The 26,815-nt window shown below is 41.4% G+C and overlaps 1 protein-coding gene across 1 annotated transcript in view; it reads left to right on the top strand.

Moving 5' to 3' along the window:
- Positions 1–1,943: 1,943 nt before the first annotated feature.
- LOC117282965 overlaps positions 1,944–26,815 on the top strand; it is a 61,585-nt gene continuing 36,713 nt past the window's right edge. The window contains exon 1 of the mRNA XM_033754814.1: positions 1,944–2,678. Coding sequence (XP_033610705.1) covers positions 1,985–2,678 — 694 coding nt within the window. The 5' untranslated portion in view covers positions 1,944–1,984. The remainder of the gene's footprint in view (positions 2,679–26,815) is intronic.

The following is a 26,815-nucleotide window of genomic DNA, read 5'->3' as shown; positions in this document are numbered from 1 at the left end:
CAGGCGTTCCTCGGGGAGATGTATAAATAACATACAAATATCTTCAAACTGCGAACGGGAAAACAGATAATTGTTAAAGGGAAGCGATGTTCTGTAATATCGAAGTGACTTTTTAGATACACTGAATAATTAAAACTAAAGGTAGAAAGGTACAGCTATCCCTGTAATAGGCCGTGAAGGCCCATAGGGCTGTGAGACGTCGAGGCTCCCACATTTTCTAGACAATCAATGCACAGATGACGGTGAGGTTGTCAACCTTAAGCGCCCAACACCATTTACGCCCAGGAAGATTCCTGGTACTCATTTCTGTTAGACGCTGAGTCGACCCCAAGTCAATAGCCAGGCTGGAAGGATTACATCAATTGAAAAATCCAGTGACCTCATCTGGTATCAAATCCCCGACCTTCCGATGTGTAACATAGTGCCTCAACCGACCACACTACCGCATGCCCCAGAATAGTTAAAGACTATATGAACTATTCCTCTATACTAAACAAACTTTAAATTCACGAGCAGCTAAGTATTCGTTCTTAGAAGATATGATTATTCAAATTGGTAATAAGTCAGAACTATATACTCCCTGAACAAGTAATAGGTATTGAGACTTCAGTGTTCACAGGTTAACGCACACTAGGAGAACGTGTAATACAACTGTTTAATACGTACAATCTTCTGCCGCAACGGGTGACTACTTTAAAAGAATAAAACAAATCTGATTTCAACGGAGTCAATAATCGGCAAGTCCTTTCATTTATTTCTTAGTTGCTCTCTTCTGAAAATAATTACAGCAATTGTTTCGTGGAGATTTGCCTCTTAGGTCACTTCAGCACCACAATAAATTGTGCTTCTATAAAATACTCATTTGTATTCGTGTATACGCATAAATTCAGGTGAGAGGAAGCCCTCGGCAATCTTCGTGTCCCGGAGAAAAACATTGCTGATAGTCTGCTAATTGTTACGTATCTTCGCAAGATCGTTGTTGAATGCTGAATATGCAACTTAGGAACTGTACGCATTGAGTCCCGTATGTTTTATTACCTCAAAAACGTAAAATTTGTTTATATTCTTCTAAAAAGTATTGTTGGAAACACTTTCTGCTCCGATAAATATTTAGAGAGGTACGGTCGAAGTGAGCTCAGAAACGTGTATGTGTCTTTATGTAGGGTGCCCGTAATTGTTATACGAATTTTACTATAATTGGAGAGCACTGGCAGATTCTATTGGAACTATCTGCTGTCACCCGTTCGCTAGTTTTTGTGTGTTCCGGCGGTTAGGTGGACGGCCGAAGTGAAATTCATAGGCTGGGCTGAGAACAAGCCTAAAATATGCTTAATGTAATAAAATTGAGGACAGCGAATCCGGGACCCTGGATGACGTTTATAAAGAGTTCTTACTTCAACATAGGCCAATGGCAGAACCGTGGCATGAAACCTCCTTTTTCTATGAAGTATCTAATCTCATTTAGATTAATCTGTTTTATTGTTTTCTCACCCATTTACCTTTCAATTTTTCACCGGCTATTTCCATGGAATAATGTAGAACTGATAAAGACTATCCAATGCGTTACAAGCGAGTAGAACCACGTGTAAATGACGTCATCTCCATAGCAACCATTCCTCCGCCTTTCCAGTGTGCTTAGCAACAGTAAACAAAACAGGCAGGTGGTCTGAATTCATATGGGGTATGTGACTTCAGAATCGGGGCTGCCGGGATGCAGTTCTTGTAAGAAGAAATAATTGTTTCTTTTCGTTTAGTAAATGTGAATCACTGCAGTAGTGTTTGTGTAGATCTCAACTCGAGGTTCCACAGTTCTATTATGAGTAGATCAGTAATTGATTTAGCCCCAGAAGTAGGCCCAGTTATTCTACAGTTAGGAGTATGATGTAACAATTTTGTATTGCTCTGACCCGTTAGAAGGGACTAACACGCTTGTTCTACATTTATATCATACGGAATAATATGTGCCTGTGTCTGTAGATTCAGTATGAGTGGAAAGAGAAAGCCATCACCTGAATCATCACTCACATTACTATCACCAGACTCACTGCTATCATCATCTTCATCTGCTTATCCATTTTATGGCGATGAAGATAAAAATGCAAGCAAAGACAACGATGGAGTAAGTTTTATGAAGTTCAATCAGCAGAAAACTAAAGAATTGTCAAACTCGGTAAAGGTTCTTCAGATTCCTCAAAAACAGAAAGTTTCACTACCAACAAGATCAAAAACATTCGACACAATTCCGCCAACTTTGGAAGCAAACAACGACGCTTTCGCCTCTTCATCGTCACCATTTGACTACGACAGCGTGCATTCTCCTGGGGGGGCAAGTAACGCGTCGTCTGAAGGGCCTACATACGTGCGTACGCCGGGGTTCGAACACCACGCCCAAGAGTTTGAAATCCAGAGGAAGAGACAGCAATATTCGAAATCACGTGCTACTTTCACGTCGCACGTGGGCGAACAGTTAGATTGTAACGATTCGGATATTGGGTCCGGCCATGAACATATCAGAAGCAGCAGCAGCAAAGTGTCACACGATGGCTCTGTGCCTAATGTCACAACGAAGAAGAAGAAGAGCCTGGTCTTGGATACGTCTAACAATAAACACGACTCTGAGACGACCAAGAAGACGGATTCACCTCAGCAGCCAAGCTCAAAACACAAATTAAAGAAAGGTATGTTCTACCAACTTATTTTGGTTTTGTAGCAAGAAAGGTTTCCAGATTTTCGATTGCAGAATTTGGATCATATTATTTAGGATGTAAAACTAAAGCTTGAAATTGCTACATTTAAGAAGGTTCTGAACGCCCTTGAATTCATTTATGTTTTCCGTTCTGAATTTATTGAAACTACTGGCGTAATTTTGGTCGATTTTAGTGGAAAAATGGTGTGAGTTGGTGGGTTTCAATTGAACTTACATATCGAAAAATTCTGAGACTTAGTAGACGCTGTCTTTATTGTTTCTGAATCCTATTTAGTGTAATGCAAACGGCGTGTTCTGGTGACCATCGGCACAACAACTAATTAATAAAACCAATATTAAGAACATGTTAATATTTAGTTCTGTTGTGTACTATCCATTGCATATTTCGATGATAAAAATCATCATTCATGAATATATGAGTTACTTCATCACTGAATTGTCAGATTGATAGAAACTGCCAGATCAAGGAGTTAGGGCGCTGAAATACGGGCAGTCTGGCAGACACAATGTCTGCTTGCTGGTGTGCGCCTGTGACAACACACGGTTATAACTAGTACTAGTAACTATAGAGGCTATGTATATGTTTTGACGATCGACTTGTGTATCGATTGCTGTGTATCGTGCTGGACTGAAGTAATTCAGACCAATAGGTCAAACTCGTAAGTCTGAGTTATGTTATAACTTTCTCGAAGCACAATACAATTCTCATGAACATCTGAAGGCTTAACGTGTCCTTGTGTAAGCATAAACAATTGATCTACATGTTCTTGGGTTATGGAGCGTGGAATTTCGAAATGTTTCTAAAACATGAATTGGAAGTGAGCTGGAAATATATGTCGTGGACTGTTTTAAGTTGCTATCCCAACCTTTCATAGGAAGGTCTGAGAAACCTACGAAGTTTTTTAGTTACAGTAGCAGATCTCTAGATCGAAATCCGAAACTGGAAACTCTCGAACCTATAATTCAGAAATACTAGTTACACGCACTTCATTCCACGTTATGTAGCCTATATTAAGGCCTGATGACATTAGAAGTTTTGTAGCCTTTTTCTAAAGAGCATCTTACTTAAATGCATATTCTCTATACGTTAAATTTATCAGAAATAAATTTAAGTTTCTGCACCGTCGACGATTTGTAACTGTTGATGTGCAAATGGTGCTTCGTGCATAAATGTGGAGGCTGTGTAATTTGAATATTGAAAGCATAGGTAAATAATCCATAAGTAAAGAAATGCAAACATTTTTTTTATAAATGCTTATCCTATGTATTATAACTACCTAGGATCTCCTGTTTGTCTTCATTCTCTCCTTATATAGAAATTATTGTTGTCAGTAGTAGTTACGGATAAGAAGTGAGAAGTACCTAACCGACAGTTTGTATTGTTGGTAGCCTGCTTATTTATTGAAACCCACACTTAAGAGTGGTTCAGTGGAGAGGTTATCTGTGGAACCTGTACATACAGACAGAACTTACTCGTATTTCGAAGGTTCCGACCGTTTGTTGCATTTCAGACCATTCAGAATATTGAGCCACTCGATATTAAGAGAACGCAAATCTAGCAAAATGTACATGTTTAAAATAGAACCTATGATTGTAATTACTAAGTATTAGCTATTATTTGAATTGTAAGGGTTTGTTTTCTATCTAAGTGCCCAAATACGCTACCACCGGCAGTTACAGTTGTGACTGAATGAGATTTAAAAAAAGGAGAATTTATGTGCTTTGAGGGCGTCTGCCTTTGTAGACAACATTTGTCGAAAGAGATCCTCTAGAAAGCAAAACCCTACAGTTCATATTTTCACTCTATCAAGTTTTAATGACTTACCAAAATGCAGGTGTTTTTCCAAGAGGTTTTCAAGTTATTGAGGCTGCATGCTTTTAACAAATTTCTTTTTAAAATTTTCCATTGAAATTCAACGAAAATAAGTTTCTTCTTATTATTCTTGTTGTGCGGCATGACAGACCAGTGTGTTCAAAGGCCTCATGTTCTCTACGTTTCTGAGCCTTCTTTACGGACATTCGGTAGAACTCTTTATACAGGGGATCGGCCAGAATCAAGGTCTCTGCTTGCAGAGTCACTGCATAGCAAAGTCCTATACGCCACAATGCACACATATATTTTTGTATGACAAAAGTAAGCTGGATTCTATCTTCTGCAGATTACCCATCAGAAAATGTATACGCCGTGTTTCCTGCTCCAGCACCAAAGAACTGGACGTGTCACACGCGTTTCCGCCATCCTCTGTTTACCTCAGCTTCATGCTAGCTTCTTGCCCTTCATTTCTTAGCAATTTCCCACCCTTAATATTGAGATAGTATTTTCCTCCGAAACGTCGGTAAACTTCTACTGGGCTACACATCGCAGAATATTCTTCATGAAGCAGGAGGTTGAAAATTCCGGAGTAAAAGAAAATATTATGTAAGAGGTGGAGGAAGGGGGAGGAGGAAGAGTAGAAGAAGGGGAGGAGGAAGAGGAGAGGGAGGAGGGTGAAGTAAAGAGAGGAAGAGAAATAGAAGGTGAGAAAATATCTTGGGATCTGGCGAGGTGTTGGTGCTTTCATGGTTAGCCTAAGATTGAGGGGTCGTAACATTAATACCTTACCAGCCGACAGTGCAGTGATAAATGAAATCAGTGCAGTATACTTACTTACTTACTCGTGGAGCTGAGCCCTTCTGGAGTAGCGGCCAATTCTGCAGCTACTCAAGAACTTCCTAGCATTTTATGGATCCCGAAGGTTTAATACCGCATTCACGAGAGCCCTCCACTGGTCCCTATCCTGAGCCAGATCTATCCAATCCATACCATCCCATCCTATCTCTCTAAGATCCATCTTAGTATTGTTCACCAAACTACAGCTTGGTCTTCCTAATGGTATCTTTCCTTCTGGCTTTCCCACCAATATCCTATACGCATTCCTCGTCTCCCCCATTCGTGCTACATGCCCTGCCCACCTCATCCTCCTTGACTTGATCATTCTAATTATACTTAGAGAAGAGTACAAGTTTCATTATGCAGTTTTCTCCAACCTCCTGTCACTTCATCCCTCTTCGGTCCAAATATTCTCCTCAACACCCTGTTCTCTGTGCAGTATGCATTAAATCTATAAGTTAACTTGTATCAGGATTGTGTACGGTCTATAAATTTACGAAAGGGGATGTCAGAATAATTTAGGGTAACCAAAGGATTATATTTAAATGTTTCATTGTATCTACTTTATTTGGAGTTCATTTTAATGAGGCTTTGGCGAAGTGGAGACTTAAATACAGAAATATGGGGTACATGTAGGAAATGAACTCTTATATAGGCCTGCTGGTCTTTGCCGTTGACAGACAGTAACCGCAACAGATTCAAAAGATTCTGAACATGGGCTTATGCTGCAGTAGCTATAGGAAGATTAGTGTAAATAGGGACACGGAACAAATGTATATAATATTGATGGTCTGGAATTGGACGAAAACAGAAAAAAATGAGAAACATTTTAAAACGTTTAAGTAGTTGGGATTGGTACTTTCGCACAATTGTGGTAGCAGTGAGGGTGTTTGTAATGAAATTAATTAAGGTATGAGAGCTCTTAAAGAAATTGCCTCTATATTATGGAGTGATTTAATAAAAAATAGATGTAGACAAATATAGATAGAACCAGAATTGGAAGCATTTCCACATCAGAGATTAACGAAAGGAATGAAGCCGGACGCAATTCGCTAGAAACGAATTAATGAAGAAGAGATTATGGGCGCCCGAGGAGTCAGAAATGATGTTGCGTAGAAGAGTGGAAATGGAGGGATCGCTTTGAAAATGAAGCTTGCAGGATTTTAACACTTGCAGAAGATAGTGGAAGGTTGGAAAATGTGCAGTTGAGTGGATCTGTGGAGGAGACGAAGTAAATTAGAAAGAATAGAACATGGGGGAACGTATCAAGGACTCTATGGCACATGCGTGAATTCAAGGAGAGTGGCATGACCGAATACCGCGACAACTAATAAGCCAGAAGCGGCGACGGGCATAATTCGAGACGCACGTATAGGCCTACACACACGTACATAGCAGCAGACACTAGTAGCCCTTGTGCTTTAAGGCGTTCATAGCCTTACATCAAGAGTACACTACGTCGAAATGTTTGAACTTTTGTGAGAGTACGGATGTTCGTATCCGTTCTTTATCTCGGCCAGAAACCACATTCGCTGTCACAATTCCCCCAAATAAGGGATTCTGCTACGGGCTAGCTCCACATGCAGATCTTACACTTGAAACTTAATACATTAAATTTGGAAATCGGTAGACCATACATAAAAGTAAGGCGAACTTGTTCCTCTGCTTGATTGATTAATTAATTAAGCACTACGCCATCAATATGTATGGAGGAATGGATGTATGGATCCACATGTTTTTGATCTTAACACTAGGTGGAGGTAAGTGGTCAGATTCACGCCTCGACAAATTTACCCCCAAGGAAAGAGCCTCGGGACCCATTGGACAAGAGGCTGGGTGGGCCCCAAAGCCGGTCTAGACGCTGTGGAGTAGAGAAAAGATAACTTGCCCCCTGCCGGAAATCGAACTTCGATCACCCACCCATATCTTAGTCGCTAAACTGCCCGAGTTATCCTGGCTTCCTTAGCTGACAGTAGATTCTTGTTTTTACAACTGCGCCCGTAGCTACGAAACAACTTAGGAAATGTTTTGCAGTGAGATAAATAACCATCGAAACAGATTACAAGTCTCGAGAATTTACTCCCATGAAATACGAAAATATAGGAAAGATATTTTCAAACATAGTAATTGCTTCTGTGCTTATATTAATGCTCGTAGAATGTTCTAGGTCATGCTTGACACAAAGACGCCGTCCAAACACATGTTTATAAGCAAGAAGGCAGGTCGATGCAGGAACAGGTGACAAAAACACGCAATTTCACATACACTACAAAAAGTGAAAGATTGATGTTCTGCGGAGAACCAGCAATTGATTTCCTATGAAGCTCTTTCTTTATGCCACTCTTGCATGTTTTCGATCAACAATAACAGACATCGTTTGCGATGTTGGCGCACCTGTATCTTTGTTTTCGCAGCACACAGAACTCCCTTCAAGCACACTCTGATTTCGGACCGAGCGTTTAACATAGGTTTAGGCCTACTCGGGCCTGACAGAAATACGCATATCCGTAATGCAGTCTTTGACAGTTATGGCACGGATGCATGAATGTTAGCATGTCAGTTGTGTTTTGTCCATGATGAAGAACACGGATATCTTTTGTCCATAAATTCAAAAGAGGGCATTTTTGTTTCAGCAATGTGGACATGTCAATTTCTTGTTTCATGAGAATGCAATCGGATTTTCTTTGTTCAAGATTGCGGACGCGGCAATTTTTTTTATCACGAATATAACAATTTTTGGTTTATGAAACCGAAATCCGATTATTTGTCCATGAAAGCAAACATGGCAGTTTTTGTTTATAAATGGAGGGCGGAAAAGTTCAGGGAACAAGTCCTCCGGGAGGGACTTTAAGCCGTGGGTCCCGAGTCGTAGCTTTACGGCACGTAAAAGAACCTCATGTCCTAAGGGGAACACTGAGCCAAATTCAGGACATTTCCCGCCCAACAGTAGTCTGTAACGCCTCTGGTAGATGGGGGAAGCATCTAGATACCGCTGAGCCAGTAGAGGCCGTACTCGCTGGCTGAATCGGGACTAATGGCACGCATCAGTATCGGTAGGGTATAGAGACTGGTAGAATATCACAGGGGGACGTACAATAGACCATTGGTCGCGGTGCATGGGGAAACCCACCCTCTCCAATAATAATAATAATAATAATAATAATAATTGTCTACAAATGTAGAAACGGAAAATGTTTTGTTCATGAACACTATCACTGTCACTGTCACTGTCAGAGAATCGTTAATTGGAAAACGGATTTGTATTGTTTACGAATGTTAACACAATAAAGTTTTGTTCATGAGTAGGGCCCGGATTTCTATGACATGTCATATTTTTTTCCTAGGGTTTATTCCTATTTTTAAATGTAATTATGCATGCTTCCAGTCATTCTTATTGAAATTATGTCGTTTTTATTGTGCATATAAATGCATATTTTAGAGTTTTATTGGTTTTACAGCATATTTTGGCATTATTTTGAAATAAGGTCATATTTTTGTCATTTTGGAAACAATTCTTTGATATAATGTAAAATTTCGGCTCCATAATGTTTAGTATTACAAAATAAATTTCAGGCTGGACTGTTGCTTCGATGTGGAATAGAGTTCAAGTACATGAAGTTCGTATTAAAAACCATATTTTTGACTGGACTGTACTTGCAGTTACAAAGGCGAAAATTTGTGAAATGCAGCATTTATGACCTGGCAAGCCGGCCTTTCCCAGTCGAGGCAGGAGGGAGGCAAGTGTAACGGGTATTCTCCTATTGTACTCCGTCTTACTATAAGGTATATACATCCCATTCTTTCTTGGAGGGCTTAGAAGTATTCTATTTATATATGTGGAGGGCGTTATAAGACTTCAGTTTGACTTTACAATGCCTAAAGTGAGTACATGTAGTTCAAGGAGCGCAAAGTTGCGTAGTTTTGTACAGGAGTTTGGTGAAAAAGTGTTTAGTACCGATGGCAAGATATTTTATTGTAAGTTGTGTGGCGTGAAAGTTACGGCAGGAAAGCGATTTACTGTGCAGCAGCATTGTAAAACTTTTAAACATGGTAAATGTTTAAGCAGATTATCTACAAAGGATAGCAGACAAAGTTTGTTGTTTAAAAACAGTTCCACTAATTCTTCTTCTTCTTCTTCTTCTTCTTCTTCATCTTCTTCTTCTCCTTCTTCAACGAACAATGGGTCGGAATTTTCGAAGGATTTGTGTCAGTGGATGGTATCTTCGAATATTCCATTAGAGAAATTGCATAATCAGCACTTCAGACAATTTTTGGAGACATACACTAGTCATCCTATCCCAAGTGAATCGACGTTAAGAAAGAATTATCTCTCTACATGTTATGAAGATATGTTAAATAAGATTCGAACATCTGTTGCTGACAACAAGATATGGGTTTCCTTGGACGAGACTTCTGACGTAGATGGGCGGTATATTGCGAATGTTATAGTTGGGACCCTGAAACAAGATCAACCTGGAGAGAGATTTCTTCTTGACTGTGAAGTTCTCGAAAGAGCAAATCATTCGACTATAGCTGTCCTATTTGATAATTCCATGAAGTTGTTGTGGCCAAATGGAATACAGCGAAATAATGTCCTTCTCCTAGTAACAGATGCCGCTCCATACATGAAGAAGGCTGCCAAAGGACTTCGAATCCTCTACCCGAAAATGGTCCATATTACTTGCCTCGCTCATGCATTGCATAGAGTGGCTGAAGAAGTTCGAGGACATTTTCCTGATGTAGATAGGCTAGTTTCAAACGGAAAGAAAATATTCATCAAGGCCCCTCTTCGAGTGCAGAAATTTAAACAAGAAGCTCCTCTACTGCCACTTCCTCCACAGCCTGTCGTCACACGGTGGGGTACATGGTTGGATGCTGTGGCATATTATTGTGAAAATTACACAGCCATTGAGAAAATGTTTAATGGCTTTGACAGCAGTGAGTCAACATCAATTAAAGCTGTCAAGGACTTATTCTCTACCACTCTAGCACAAAATCTGGCATACATAAAGTCAAACTTCTGTTCAATTTCAGGTGCAATAACTCGCCTGGAATTTGTAGGGACTGAACTCTGTGACGCGTTGGACACTGTAAAGAGCATTGAGAATGAACTAAACCGAACTCGTGGTGAAATAAGTGACAGGATTAAAACCAAAATAGAAAGTGTTCTTCATCGGAATGCTGGTTATTCAACATTATGCAAGATTGCAGATATACTTTCCGGTAAACTAGCAACATTCGAAGATGATACAGAACTGTCACCAAACGACTTGACATTCTTCAAATATGCTCCTGTCACATCATGTGATGTGGAACGAAGTTTTTCCAAATACAAAACTATCCTTAGTGATAATCGGCGATCTTTCAAATTTGAAAATTTGAAAATGCATGTAGTTATAAATTGCAATTGTAACAGTGAAAATTGAGACGTGAATAACTCAGTGAAAATTGAGACGTGAATAGCTTGTGTTCTTTTAAATGGTGTTTTTAGATAACAGAGTTAAGTTAGTGTTCATACCATGTGCACCAGTGTTTGTCTAAAATATGAACGCAAATATCAGTATTAAAAAGAAAACAATGAATGGTTTAATCCAGTACGAAATGTCGAAATTCCATCAGTTTTCTTTCCTTTAGAGACATAATAGGGCTAATTTGGTAAGTAGGACCTACTCTCATATATTCATCATCTTTATTCTTAAACTCTAGTAAAAGTTGTAATTAAAATTGTGAAATTTTATGTCCGATTTAATATTTAAGGTCATATTTTACACTTTTTAGGTCATATTTGACATAATTTTGGGTCATAAGTGCATGCATATATTTATAGTTTTTAGGTCATAAAAATCCGGGCCCTATTCATGAGTATGAAAACAAAATTTTGTTTTCCATGAATCAGATGTGGTGGTTTTCTTCTGTCAATGAATACGATTATGACAGATATTTGCACTCATATGTGAATATGGCGTACTTTTGTTACAGACAGTGTGTGTTATCATAGTCACATAATTGGTCCTTGAACTTTGTACGGTTACCGTAACGGGGTCGTGAGACATTCTGTCGGTTCATAGCTCCCCCAGTCATCAGATACTTCGGCACTTATGGCACATGTGCAGCAGGACAAAAGTTTTTCAGCACTATAAGAAGAATCGACACCCGGACCGAGAAATGGAAGATTTTGTTCACAAAGCTCATCAGAATCAAATTCAGTAATTTCAGTACCCCTTCCTATTACGTAAGTGTTCAGTGATCAATGTGACTGCCCATCATTTCTAGACTCTCTGGAAACACAGCTATGATACACGACTACAACTGCTGCTGCTGCTACTACTACTACTACTACTACTACTACTACTAATAATAATAATAATAATAATAATAATAATAATTCAATTCATGTTTATTTACGTGCAATAACTTAACAGCACAGTGGCCAATTACAAAGTTAGCACGAGTATATAAAGATACAGAAAAATAATTATACACAATACAAATATGACAAATAAATCGGTGAACATAAATCTAAAGAAGACTTAAATATATACATATATTTATGAATTATTATGAATGTTGCTAATACTGTTAGTAACTAAATACTGAGATAAGACAACTGGGAGTGATAGCATAAATTTAATAACAAGTATAATAAATTAAAACCAATTACATAAGAAAATTAAATTTAACCACGGTATACATATTTGTAGTTAATGAAAACACTGATCCAGTAACACAGTAAAAGGTTTGGTACATGCTTGTAAAATATGATTCAGAGAAACCGCTCCGTCTGCAAATATGTCGAGATCTTTACCCACCACGTTGGTAGCAAGGGCGCACCGAGAAGAGGGAGAGTGTCTTAGGGACGAACGCTAAAAGTAGAGAAGTCTCGAACATGGCAAGTAGGAACACGAAGACTAGCATTATCCAGAAGGGAGGAGCAGGATTTAAGGCCACGATAAACCTGAATGAAGAAGAGTGCATCAAGAAGATGTCTACGCAGACTTAGAGGGTGCAATCTTAGTCTCTCTAAGGCAGATGTATTACTATAGGAGCTATGTGGGAAGTAGCGGTAGAAACAGACAGATGCAAACTTTTTCTGGATGCGCTCAAGTTTTGCGGAGTCAGTAGACGTGATAGAATTCCAAGCTACCGAGGCATATTCCAACTTGGACCTGACTAGTGTAAGATACAGCACATATAAACAGTCAAGAGAAGAAAATCTAAAAGTTATTGAGCGTATAAGACCTAGCAGCTTTATACATTCGGAATATAAAAAATCAACATGATTGTGAAAATATAATTTAGAGTCAAAGAAAACACCTAGGTCCTTAACGCAACTGGTGCGTGTAATAGCAGTATGACAAAGCTGATACCCATAGAGCAGGACATTAGTCTTCCTTGAGTACGACATAACACGCGTTTTGTTGATATTAATACTCATGGAGTTGGCAGAGCACCAGTCACTGACATGATGAATGTCATTTTGAAGTAAGAGGCAATCCTGCGGAGTGTCTATGGTGCGAAAAATTTTGAGATCATCAGCAAAGATTAGAAAATGGGAATGTCTTATCGAGTTACAGAGGTCATTAATGAATACATTAAAAAGAAGGGGCCCCAGGACAGAGCCTTGCGGCACCCCGGAAGTTACTTTAAGAGGCCGGGAGAGAGCATCAGACACACGGACCCGAGATCTCCTGTTAGCTAGGTAACTGCCAAACCAGTTAAGGTATCCATCAGAAAATCCAAGGGAGCTGAGCTTATGCACGAGCAAAGTATGGGGCACGAGGTCAAAGGCACTAGAAAAATCAAAATAGACAGCATCAGCCTGACGCTGACTGCAGACAACAGGGGTCATAATATCTAGGAAGGATACCAGATTAGTGGCTGTGGATTTGGATTTGGTGAAGCCATGCTGGTTGGGATGAAGTTTAATGTAATGCGAAATATGATCGTGAATAATGAATTCGAGGAGCTTAGAGAAGTTGTTAAGAAGGGTAATGGGTCTGTAGTTGCTCACACAAGCAGGATTGCCTCTTTTGAATACTGGCACAATAGTCGCTTCCTTCCATGCATCAGGGAATTGCTGCTGAGACAGGCTCAAGTTAAATATATGCCTAAGCACAGGAATAAAAATTGCCGAACAGCCTTTTATGACAAACCCCGGGATATCATCCGGTCCGACAGATTTAGAGGGTTTTAGTCTCTTAATGGCCTTGCAGACATCCGCATCAGAAACAGGTGCAAGAGACAGGAATTCAGTAGGTTGCGAAAGAGGGGGAGGGTCTGTAGGACAATGGGTATTATAGAGGGATTGAAAATGTTTGGCAAAGGTATCAGCCACTGCAGTAGGTTCATCTAAGTGTACACCATCAACTTGAAGCTGAATGCAACCTAAAGTATGTTTCCTGAAAGAAGACACGTATTTCCAGAGATGCTGAGGTTGTGATTTCAGGTCGTTGTCTATTGACTTCAGCCATCCAAGCCTGTCGGTTCTGATAGTGCTTTTGACAAGCATACGATAGAAAATGAATTTGTCATAATAGTGTTCAGTTTGTTTCTTTTTAAAGCGACGGTGAAAGTAATTTTTCTTACCAATGTAGTACCTTAGGGAACTAGAGTACCAGAAACGGAATTTAGATTTGCGAGTAAGGCAACGAGGAATTTCCTCTTCCACGGCAGCTTGAACAGTAGCATTTAGGCTGGCAACTGCATCATCAGCGGAAGTAGCTGACCAATCACACGCAGATAGGGTGCTGTAAAACAGAGTATAATTGCCGGCGGCGAATTTTCGATGGCTGAACTTATAATCAGGATTATAGGTAATATGTGGAAGGTGGACATCAATAATTAAGGGAGGGTGATATGGATCAGCTTGACCAAATCAGAGTAAGAAAGACTAGTCTTTAGATCGGTGAGATTAGAGAAGACTAAGTCAAGTAAGTTATGGTTGTCAACAGCTACAGCATACTGCCGAAGGCCAAGGAGATATGCGGAGGTGTATATAGCATCCCCCTTAAGTTTAGCGTAGTAGTGACAGTTGGGCAGAGGTGACCCATGCACCCAGTTAAAACCAGGAACATTGAAGTCTCCTAATAAAACAACACGAAAGCTATTGGTGCCAAGCATGTTTTCAAGAAGGTGAAAATAATCAATAATGACTCCCGGTGGAGTGTCAGGAGAGAAGTAGTGGTTACCAATAAGCAAGTTGGGGCTGTCAACTGTGGGAATCTCAACCCATACACATTCAGAGCAGAGTTCTAAATCATACCTGCGCCTGCAGGAACCCAAGCTGGAGGGAATGGCTGTTATGACACCACCACCACGAGTTTTGCTGGTGGATACCCGGGCAGACCGGTAAACAGTATATCTACTAGGAAATATATTGCAATCATAGCACGAATCGTTAAGCCAAGTCTCAGTCAGACAAATAATGTCAAAATCTGTGGAACAAACATTATCATAAAGTTCAACATACTTCGTCCGGAGTCCTCTTACATTTTGATAATATATTCCGAGACAGCTGGCAGACTTAGAACGAGACATGACCAAACCATCCATGCTAGAGTCGTTGTAATCAGCCATGATTAGATGGATGTCGAGCAGCCTCCATCTACCACGTCGTTACCTGCTGGGTTAACGGCAGATTTAACGGAAGCATCAGACACTCCAGCTTCAGATGTGCTGGGGGTAAATACTTGGTCAGGCGCAAGCTTACCATAATACGGGGCAATTAAGCATCCTGTTGGCCAGACACCAAGGTCATTGATTAGCAAAAATTCATCCTCAGTAACAGTGATATGGAAGGATGCATAAGTGTTAAATTTAGTTCTAAGTCTGGTGCAGACCAACTTTTTAAGGCTTAGTTGCTCCTTGAGTGACTGTGTACATCATCGGCAGTGACCTCGGGACTAAATCTAGAAACAAAAAGTGCCTTTGTCCTTTCCTTCTTCGCAATAACAGGCAGGGATGGAGAATTACGAACCCCAATAAGCGGCTGCCTGCGATGTCTCACAGTGTTGACTGCGGCTATATCTGCANGGGGGGGCTTGGGTTGGGTCTTCATTTTGTACGTGACAGTTTTAAAGCCTTCGGCATCAGCGGGAGAACTTCCGGTTGCTACAACCTCCCTGTATGACAATCCAGCCAAGGTCGCAGTAGCAGGTACAGCAGGTAGAGCAGAAAAAGGCAGGGTCGCGATGCTAGGGGCACTTAACGGTACAAGTTGAGTAGTGACCGTGTCCTTGGTTACCGCAGGCGGAATGCGTAGTTTACTTGCAGCATAAGGCCCAGGGGCAGCTACAATAAGCCTATGCAGACTCTTGATTTCCTCTTTCATGCATGCGTTATCATTTTTCAGGTAGGCAACCTCTTCAGTTAACTTGATGACCATGCCCACTAGGGACTCAATCAAGTGCAGCGTGGATTGACCATTTTGGTGAACAGCTTCGAGCTGAGTACTTACAGTGGAGATCGCGTACTCTGTGTTCAATGAAGGGCGAGGCTTATCATCTTCAGGAGGCAGAGATGTAGATCCAGTTGAGCTGGCCAGATCCTTAGTGTTGCTAGAGCTCAGTGATGTCGCGCATGCATCGCACGTGAAAGCAGACTCACCCACCACCGTAACTGTAGGCTGATCGGCCTCACCCAGTAATAATAATAATAATAATAACAATTATGATTGAGGCGAGTTTTTCTGGATCCAAATACGTCAAAGTCCCTGCAAACAACATTAGCAGCTGATACAATAATAATAGTTCAAGTTCAACTGAAACTAATAACTTGGGGCTTATAATACGGTATGTGGACGTATACATCCGCTGCCCTGTACGTCTTCATGGCGTTGTGCTTAATTAGTTAAACACAAGGACAGCGTTACCTTACATTATAATACGGTATCTTCTCTTCTCAAATTATCAGCATTATAGTAGTGGAAACAACGAGCGTGGGGTCGGGCAGACGTATAGCATAGGCAGAGAAGAGAGTGTGTGTTCAGCATTTTAGTCGAGCTCTGAGAAGGAACTCCTTGGGGATTGAGATGTAGATGGGAGAATGGTAGTTTTATAACAGATCCTACAGAACGGGGTTATGAAGGCGCCGATTGGATTGAACGGGTTCGAGATAAGAGACAGTAGCGTGTTTAGCGAACACATTGCAGCACATTACTGTTTCACTAAAACAGGGAGTTGGACAACTAAATAGGAAATCCCTGCAGCATGATTTTGTTACCAACTGGAAAGAGACTGCCCCGGTATCAGCTATAGCAAGGCAGTTCATGTTCATATCCGTCAGAAGACAACTTTCACAAATCGACGGCAGTATTCTCTATGTATAAAAGTTGTTTTACTTAAGTGAATAGCAACTTCCTGTCAATTATTATATGCGGAAATATATAACTTGTGCTGTATAAGTTACATGTTTCCGCATAGAACAAGAAATTAGGAGAACTAATTACATACTTTCCTTTCACTACAATCTCAGTATATGATACAATTAGAAAAATCTTTAGTATGCATATGTAATGAAATCAGTAAGACAGTATAATTTGAGAGGCTTCAGTGTTGGTATTACTGATGAGGACAGATTTATGAATTACGCCGTTCAGATGGCTTCAGATGAATTGATATACGTACAAGTTTCATAAATGTCGCTTAAGTCCTCAAAAAGTGATTGGGTTAGTAATACACAAACAGACACACTCACACACAGAGAGTACAACAGGCTTTGGAGGCCCATAGAATTGTGAGACGTCGAGGCTCCCACATTTTCTAGACAGTCGGCTCACAGGTGGCGGTAAGGTTGTCAGCCTTACGTGCCGACCGTACTTTTACCCGCAGGAAGTTTCCTGGTACTCATTTCTGTTAGATGCTGAGGCAACCCCAGGACCATAGTGCGGCTGGAAGGATTAGGTAAATTGAAAATATCCAACTCATCTGGACTCGAACCCGCGACTATCCGGCCTGTAACATAGTACCTAAAGCAACTACTCTACCGCGTGCTCCCACACAGCATGGCGATCTTATAAGCTTTTACATGGGAATTGAAATAAAAAGCATAAATCTTAACGTGCGTAGTTATAGTGCTAATTCGCTTTTATTAGGAGGGTGGCCTCATGATTATAAAAATTGATGCTTAATAAAATTGTTTTAATTATTTTAAACTGCTCTTTATGCAAATTAATACATCTTATGCTAACGTCTTTGTGCTCTGAATGAAAATTTATTTTGCCGGACTTAAAATATGGAAGTATGTGTGATATATTTGGTGTTGTGGCCGTTACAGAAATCCGCAAGAAGCCCGTTATGGCATCTCAGAATATTAATACATAGGCTCTCAAACTCGTAACGTTTCTGCTAATCCTTGTTTATGACGGTTATTCTATGATTTGAACATGGATGGCGATTTCATACTGTGTGACTGTTAATGTCGTAAAGTTGAAGAGGCAGTAAACAACACGCCGCATTTAGGAGTCGCGTGACGTCAGAACAATAGTACCACAGAACACGGTTCCACAGCAATCAGAATAGAGAATACGGATCCTTGTGTGTTTATTGATACTTTACTTATCGCACACATGAAATATTAAATATAATAAATAATGTTCATATACTAAAATAAATGTACATGACCAACAATGCCTCTTTAACTTGTCTACTTTGCACTGTTATGGGCTCACAGACCGGAGACCAGAGAATCGGAGTTTACTTCCGGTCAAGGACATAGATTTACTTCTTCACTATTCAGACTCTCCTCTCCAATAGGTAAGTTGAATTTTTGCCCCGTCAGTAAAGCGACTGGAGAGTAAAGTGAGCAATTCACTTCCACATTGTACCGAAGTCACGAATACCTGGTGCTGTACCTGTGAAAGAAGGCTTATGAGATCGCCTTGCTGTCTGTGTATCCATCTGTGCAGCTCCCATAATTTTGAGGCTAATGAGACGCATGAGATCATCTCATTACTTCTAATGCTTGACGAGGTTAGCTCAAAAATTAAAATTAAAAAAGATCCCTACTCCTCCTGGCGATTGCTCACGCTTCCTTATCCCACAGAGAGCGACTGCAGAGTCCAGTTCTGCTCAGGCATGATGTTTGGGTAGGTCAAAGCAAACCCTCCACCACAAAAGTCGGGTTTTGGCAGACACTTAAAAGAAACATTTACAGAAATTTCGAAACTGGATGGAAACCTCGTAGCAAACGGCAACTTCGAAAACAGCGAAAGAAATGGGTGAATAATATTGGGGGGGGGGCGCCCTCTCTCACGAGGGGACGGGTTTGTCATTTGTATATGCTACTGGTCCTTGCCAGTGCAGTCTTTCTCGGGTCCGAGTCCCTAGGGACCCGCGACCATATTTTACTGTCTCAGATTTGAGACTTCACTTTTCGTCGCCTCCTATGACTCGCAGGGTCACGGTGGAGGTATTCGACCCCGCCTCCACACGGGTTAGGTTAGTGTTCGCTGCTCCTTATATACGCTTGGCACGGAACACATAGAGAACACATTACTGCTTGGCAACAGATATCAGGAATTGTTGTCAGGTGTGTCTACCTACGAATTGCCTAGCAATAGACACCCTACTGTTGCGTGACGTCACAGCCTAGTGGGGAGGGGTGTTTACCGAACGTTGTTACGCAATGAGCACTCGTTGCTACGGATATTCCTACGCAACAGTCTCAATAATTTCCATTGTTTCGGTGTTCAGCGATGGACGACATATAACACGCCACAATATTAAAATCAAGTTATGGTAGTGGATGGGGAAAATTAAAGATTATGGCAGTAACTGTGTTAAAATTGTGTTGAAATTAATTATATTTTGAACCTGTTCTATTCATTTAAGAAGCGTATTACTTATATGACATCATAATGTCCAAGTGACTGCCCGTCACTGATAACGCTTCATCTAATCTATCGTATATATTTATTATGAACTTAACGCCACTGACAGCTGTCCCATGTTCGTACATGGCGGATGTACGAAATTTAGGTTGTAGAAACGCCATTTAATTACACTATGTGATGATAATTGTTCGAAGGATATGTAACGTTGTTTAAAACCGTCCTTTGTACGCTGTAAAATAACAACATGACAGCCTCTCGATTTCTGTGTTTAGATTTCTTTTTGACAGCGACACTAGTGAACTACTTAAGCCCAGGAGTATAAATTTTGTACAGGGATCTGAATTAATGAATGCACGTATAAAGGATGGGTCTTTTCGGCCCTTGCACGGCGACCTACAGTGATCTATTGTGCTTCAGTTTTTTATTATTCCCTCAGCAATCCTGCTCTTCGAATGAAGCATAGGATTTTGTACGGGGGGGCGTCGAAATAGTCACTTGGTTCCATAAAAGATTGACCCAAGTGACGTAATCTTAAATAAGCTAAGGTCTCACATTCACACAGGATATGTGTGGCTGTTTCATTCCCTTCTTGACACCTCTCACAACTGGGACTATCATCAGTCCCATTTTGAAGAGGTGTCCTTAAGGTGACAGTGTCCTGTAAGTTTCCGTCTCGTGCCACAGCAGTACACACCAGACCCAGTGCCCTTATTTATCCTGGAACCATCTCTATACAAGATAAGTCCCCCTTTTCTATCGGGCCAAAACCCGTCTTCCCATTCACTCCTGTCAGGAAATTTTTCTGTGAAGGGTTCTTGTACATGTCTCAGTATCATTTTGTCAGACCCCATTTGTATTATGGTTTTTTTTTCATGTCTTGAGTCATGTATGCATGCCCGAAACTACTGGATCTAAGTTTCCATTGATCACTGCACTGGAGACGGTAGACTCCCGCCCTGGCCTCTGCTTCCAACTGTACATGCAGTGGGGGGAGTCAAAGGAGTATCTCCAGTGCAGCTGTTGGAGATGTTCGAATTGCTCCTGTGATACCCAATCAAGGCAACCTTTGCAATTTGCTAAGTTCTGTCTTGCTTGTCTTGAGTTTAACTCTGGGCCACCATACTATGGCTCCGTATGTAATTATGGGTCTTACATCCGTAGTGTATATCGAATGAACAACGTGCGGCACGTTCGATAGCACTTTCAATGCGCGTTACCACATTGTGTAGAGCAGTTTCGGTAGATATACCTGTTTGGTAGGCATGTTGGTTTCGGTGTACAGGATATGTCGTCAGTACCCCGTCCCTGATATGCTTATCCGGTAGTTTCTTCAACGTTTTCAAAAGGAAAGACGACAGGCTGATAGGACGATAAGCCTTAGCCTCGGTGTACTCAAGTTTCCCCGGCTTTGGGATAAACGTCACCTAAACTTGCCTCCATGCCATGGGGATAAAACCATATGCCATGCAGGCTCTATATATGCGGAATAGGTTTGGAACTAAGGGTACGGCCTGAGTGCAGCGGGGCGTGGAGCGGAGCGTGGGCAACTTATGTCAGGGGCAGCAGCGGGCCGCTGCTCTGTCCTCAGTGCACCTCCAGCGTTCGGCGTTTTCAGGCGTGTTCAGGTAACAGTTTCCGTAGATAATGGAGTCAGATGACTTATTATTCGATATTATTTTAGAAGAGAATATAATTCTTAAAGCCAGTTTATTCAGTGAAAAGAAGGGTCCAAGTGTTGTAGTAAAACAGAGGAAACTGTTTGGCGAGTTTAATACAATTTTAATGCAATTTCATTCCATGTTTTCTTCGCTGTTTCCTTGCTTTTGTACAACGGAGAGCGAGAGAGCCAGATTTCAGGTTTTCCTTGAACTTCCGAAATTATTTCCCCAAAAGACGTCTTCCAAACGCTCCAAACGCTACTGAAACACAAACTGATTTGACCTGCACGCTGCACGCTCCTCTGCACACTAGTACAGCACGCTGCCCGCTCCGCTCAAAACGCTTTGTCCCAGGACACGCCAATATATTCAAACGGGTTTGTGATGCACGCTGCACGCCCCGCCCCGCTGCACTCAGGCCGTACCCTAAGAGTTCCGCCCCATGCTGCAAAAGTGCCGGTACAATTCCATCTGTTCCCGCTGACTTAAAAGGTCTAAAGATATTCAGTGCCCACCTGACTGGTTAATTATGACTTTGGCCAGGTTCCCGTCTGCCCTGTTCGTCTTGCTTTTGCAAGTGCCCAGGTTTTGCTGACCCCGTCCATCGTCCAAATTATCAATCAGTTTTGTATCAGGAAAGTGAACCCTGAATAATTCATTCAGTTTCTCCCTTCCTGTTTGCGTATACTGCCCGTTAGGCATCGTAATCCTTCTGACCTTGTTGGTCGCCTGTTTTTCCATGATTCTCATCAGTCTGGCACCGCCTGGGATATCATGATCTCCTGGCAGTGTCTCCTCCATAAGGATCGCTTGGCTTTCCTTATTTCTTTGTTGTAACATGTAAGGCCTTCCTTGTAGGTGTCCCACTGCCCTGTTCTTTTAGCTGTATTAAACAGCCTTCTCGTTTTGGTTCTAAGCACACTCAGCTGTTTACTCCACCAAGGCACTCTCCTTCGTTCGCCAGCGGTCCTAGCCGGACAATTCCGACAAAAAGGACGAGATAATAGCCCGTTGCAACTGGTCAACGGACCGATCAACATTCTTTATTGTGCGTATATTTCGCGAGATGGTCTCCAGGTTTACGTTTAGGTCGTCTATGTAAGATTCCCTAATGGTTCTCTTAGGATTCATATAAGTAGCTTGTTCTACTGTAATGTTGCTTATTTGAAAGCATAATCACAGTGTGTCCAGGTTCCCTTAGGACTGTGTTCATAAAAAATACATGACGTGAATTATTTTCAAATTTTCACTCTTTTTATTCAAAATGGCCTCCTTCTGATTCAATACATAGCTAGAATCGATTGAAAAGTTTCCGAAAACAGTCACTGTATTCCTTTTGTACGATCGCATTTAAAACTGCGGTAGATTCTCTTTGGACGTCATGGATGGTGTCCTGACGGTCTCCTTTCATCGCCAACTTAACTTTTGGAACAACCAGAAATCTGCTGGAGCCAAATCTGGCGAATACGGAAGATGATCAAGGACTGTGATCTCTTTTGCGTCCAAAAAATCGCTCATGATCTTCGATTTGTGGGTTGGGGCATTATCGTGGAGGAGCGACCAGGAATCTTTCTCTCGATATTCTGGTGGAATTCGAAGAATTCTCGCCCACAAACGATTGAGGACTCCGAGATAATAATCAGAATTCACTGTTTGACTTTCTGGCAGAAATTCCTTGTGAATGATTCCTTTGGAATCGAAGAAAACGGTTAGCAGTGTCTTTACTCGACTCTTTTGCATGCATACTTTCTTTGATTTCGGCTTTTTGGGCTCAACCACGCTGCACTCTGCCGCTTTGTGGAGCTGCTGGAGCCAAATCTGGCGAATACGGAAGATGATCAAGGACTGTGATCTCTTTTGCGTCCAAAAAATCGCTCATGATCTTCGATTTGTGGGTTGGGGCATTATCGTGGAGGAGCGACCAGGAATCTTTCTCTCGATATTCTGGTGGAATTCGAAGAATTCTCGCCCACAAACGATTGAGGACTCCGAGATAATAATCAGAATTCACTGTTTGACTTTCTGGCAGAAATTCCTTGTGAATGATTCCTTTGGAATCGAAGAAAACGGTTAGCAGTGTCTTTACTCGACTCTTTTGCATGCATACTTTCTTTGATTTCGGCTTTTTGGGCTCAACCACGCTGCACTCTGCCGCTTTGTGAGAGACTCATATTGAAAACACAATGTCTTGCCACCTGTAACAATCGATTTTGCAAATTTTGTATCACTTTGGACGGACCGTAACATGTCTTTGCGGTGTTCCACTCTGGCATGTTTTTCATCGCCTGACAGCGCGTGCGGTACAAACCGCGCACAGACCTTCCGTTTGCCCAAATCCTTGGTCAAAATTTGATGCACAGTACTTTTTGGTATTCCCAAAACCTCCTCGACGAGTCTTGCAGAAACACATCTATCTGATGCAAGGATTTCGGTCACTTTTTCACATTTTCTTCAGTGCGAATTGTTCTCGGCTTTGATGCACGTGGGGCGTCTTCAATGTCCTCCCTGCCGTCACGAAATAGAGAATACCATCGAAAAAATGTTCGAGCGACTCAAAGAGTCACTACCATACGCACTTTTCATCATTTCGTACGCTTCTCCGGCTCTTTTGCCTAACTTCAAACAAAATTTGATGTTGGCTCTCTGTTCATCCGCCATTTTCCGACGAGCATCAGAACAGTACTGTTACATTCAAAGTGCGAACACATGATGCAGAGATGCTTGCGCTTTGAAATTATAGACAGCCACAGCTGAAACTTCAAGAATCTTAATGCCACAACTCGCCAAAAGATGGCATTGCATGGAAAATTAAAAAAAAATGAATCCTAACGGATCCTGGACACATCGTGTATATCTGTGATCCGATAAGGACGGATCATCAGATACATGGCAATTAATTATCAGGTTTCATATTTTATAAGTCCCTAGCGTCAAGTCGATAACCTCCTGCCTATTGCAAACCACAAAGGTAGGCTCGTTACCTTCATTTAGAATATAAAGGTATTACTTCACCAAATATTCCATGAGGAATTCTCCTCGTGGGTTGATATCATTGCTCCCCCATAAAGTGTAGTGCACGTTGGTTGTACAGGGATATGGCCTAAATATAATTAAAAATTCAGCATGACACACTTTTTAAGCTGGTAGTTACAAATATGGCCATTACTCAGATTTTTTGGTTATATCTGACAACCATCAGTTATCAGAAAAACTTGCTATTGCAACCTGTAGACGGGAATAAAATCATTAACCTATACACGTAATTATTCATTTTAAGTTGTTACTGCTGCAAATTCGGGGCACGCGGTAGCACAGTTAGCTGAGGCACTATGCTACAAGCCGGAAGGTCCCGGATTCAAGTCCCGATGAGGTCACTGGATTCTTTTTCTATTATCTAATCTTTCCATCCGCGCTATACCCCGGGGGGCGACTCAGCCTCCAACATAAATGAGTACCAGGAATATGCCTGGAATTTCCTTGGGGGTAAAGGGCGACCGACGCGTAAGGCTGACAACCTTACCGCCATCTATGAGCCGATTGTCTAGAAAATGTTGGAACCTCAACATCTCACAATCCTATGGGCCTCCAGGGCCTTTACTTTACTTTACTTTACTTTTACTGTTGCAAATTCTATACGCCATATAAACATGGAGGTAGTAGGCATGATAAAGCTTTCCCGGAATGTGACTGTTGATAATGCGAGTGAGGCCTATTTGTCTTCTTAGAAAGAATTACAGAGGTTCCGCTAAGAGCGGATGGGATGGCTCATACAGGGCAGCGAACAGACTGGAAACCCATAAATGAAGCCACGGGTCAAGGTGGTCAAGGCTATTGCGAACTACCTTGAGCCGTCTAATTTCCTGTCTATAGATCCACAATCACCTAGTCTGGAATTTTCACTGAGAATTCCTGTGTACTGTGCACCTAGAATAATCACAAACAACGGATCCTGGAAGTGTACAGCGTATCCGAACGAACAAGGTTAAGAAGAAATTGTCGCTCAGCTGACCAAGATTTTTTAAACCTTTCATGGAGCCGAAAGATTTACTACCGTATTCTGAAGGCTGGACGGGCGGGTTTCGATTCTCGGCAGGGGAAAGTGAGTTTCTGTGATTCATAGGGCCAACTCAGCCTCCTTCCCAGGAAGAAAACCTGCCGGGACTTGGAGCTAACCACTCACTTCCATCTAGTGGCCAGGTCAAGGTTCGTGGAGCTATACTTCCACTCCCCCATGTGTCTACATGGACTAGTGTTTAATTAATTAAGTACATGAACAGCTTTACCTTTTCCTTTATTCTGAGCCAGTGGAATGCAGTCCAATCCGTTTTTCCCTTCATTTGGATCGTGCCAAATAAGAGTTCCGCGACGATGCCGTCGATATGAAGAAGTGCTATCCCTGCATTTGCCCGTGGTTATATGTCAGATTGTGAACTGAGTAATAATAAACGTTACATCAGTAAGTTTACAATTTCATGGCCCCTTCATTATTGCCACTGATAATAGTTACAATATCATTAAATGTGCCCGATACGTTATCAAAATGTTCCACAGCAGCTGCGCACGTGATTTGTAACGAACTTCCTAACTAACTAATTAGCAGTTAATCATCTCGGTGGGGCAGGGTAATTCTTGAGAAGCTAACAGTCGCTTAGAAAGTCAAGAAATTCCTTGCTTGTTATAAAACTCGAATTTTCATTAACGTCTTCACAGGAGCCCGTTACTAATCCCTATCCTAATACTGGGAATCCTTAACTGGACTCAGGCAAGCAAAGGGACTCATACGAGGATCTTCTGCTAAAAGAGCGAAGGAACTGTTGGAGCTCAACAGGAACCAGCTACGATGGATGGTAGGTCTACTTACAGGACACTGTCACCTCAAAGGACACCTGTTCAAACTGGGAATGAGGGATAGTCCCACTTGTGAGAGGTGTCAGATAGAAGATGAAACAGCCACACATGTCCTGTGTGAATGTAAGGCATTAGCTTATTTAAGATTACGTCACTTGGGCCAGTATTTCATGGAACCAAGTGACTATTTTGACCCTCCCACGTCCAAAATCCTGCGCTTCATCCGAAGCGTGGGGTTGCTGAGGGAATAATTAAAAAAGGGGAAGCACAATAGACCTAAGGTCGCGGTGCAAGGGTCGAGAAGGCCTACCCCTCATATATTCTATTCTATTTTATTCTGATCCAAATCCTAAGCCAGATTAATCCATTTCGCTTTCTGACACACTAATTTCCTTAAAACTCAATGTAATATTTTCCTCTCCATTTTCGAAGTTCTACAACTAAAATATTTTTAGACAGTTAAGAATTCACATAAAAATTTGTAGGTACTTTTACGACCCACCTCCACGTAGTACTTCCTATGTTTAGATTTAGTAGTCCTTGGCTATTATCTTCATGACGGAAGTTAAACATAGCTTCACTGACCACCATCTTGTTTTATAGGTTACAAAAAAATCGTGTATTAACAAAAGTCGCACATCTTTCGAAGATCGATTACCACACAAAATGTCTTGACCTTACTCTAGTTCTTCGGTTGATGCTCTCTAACCTAAAGTTCTCACGACCATCACATGCCTGTTGCTGTGGAAAAGAAGGGGTCAATCTCTGGTTAAGTGATATTTGTGCCAAGTTTCATATATGTTTATTTAATGACGCTGTCAGTAGCTCAGATTATGTAGCGTTAAATAACAGAGTGACTTGGATAATGAACTAGAGAGAATGTGGGAGAATTTGACCGTAATTCAGTTTGACGCATTATCCCAGCTCATGCCTGGAAGGACTGAAGAAAACCACCAACAACCTCAGTAAGGATAGTCAGAGATCCGAGCGAGATTCGAACAGGGACCCCCCCCACCACCACCACCACCACCACCAATAGAAGTCAGAAGTTTTGCCGTTTGAAGCAACTTGCCATTTTAAATCAATTATGAAGGATTCTGACGATGACCGAGTGTCTGAAG

The sequence above is a fragment of the Cryptotermes secundus genome, unplaced genomic scaffold (assembly GCF_002891405.2).
Source record: "Cryptotermes secundus unplaced genomic scaffold, Csec_1.0 scaffold1014, whole genome shotgun sequence".
Lineage (NCBI taxonomy): Eukaryota > Metazoa > Arthropoda > Insecta > Blattodea > Kalotermitidae > Cryptotermes > Cryptotermes secundus.
Note: the sequence above shows the minus strand (reverse complement) of the source record. Positions and strands in the feature narration are given on the sequence as shown.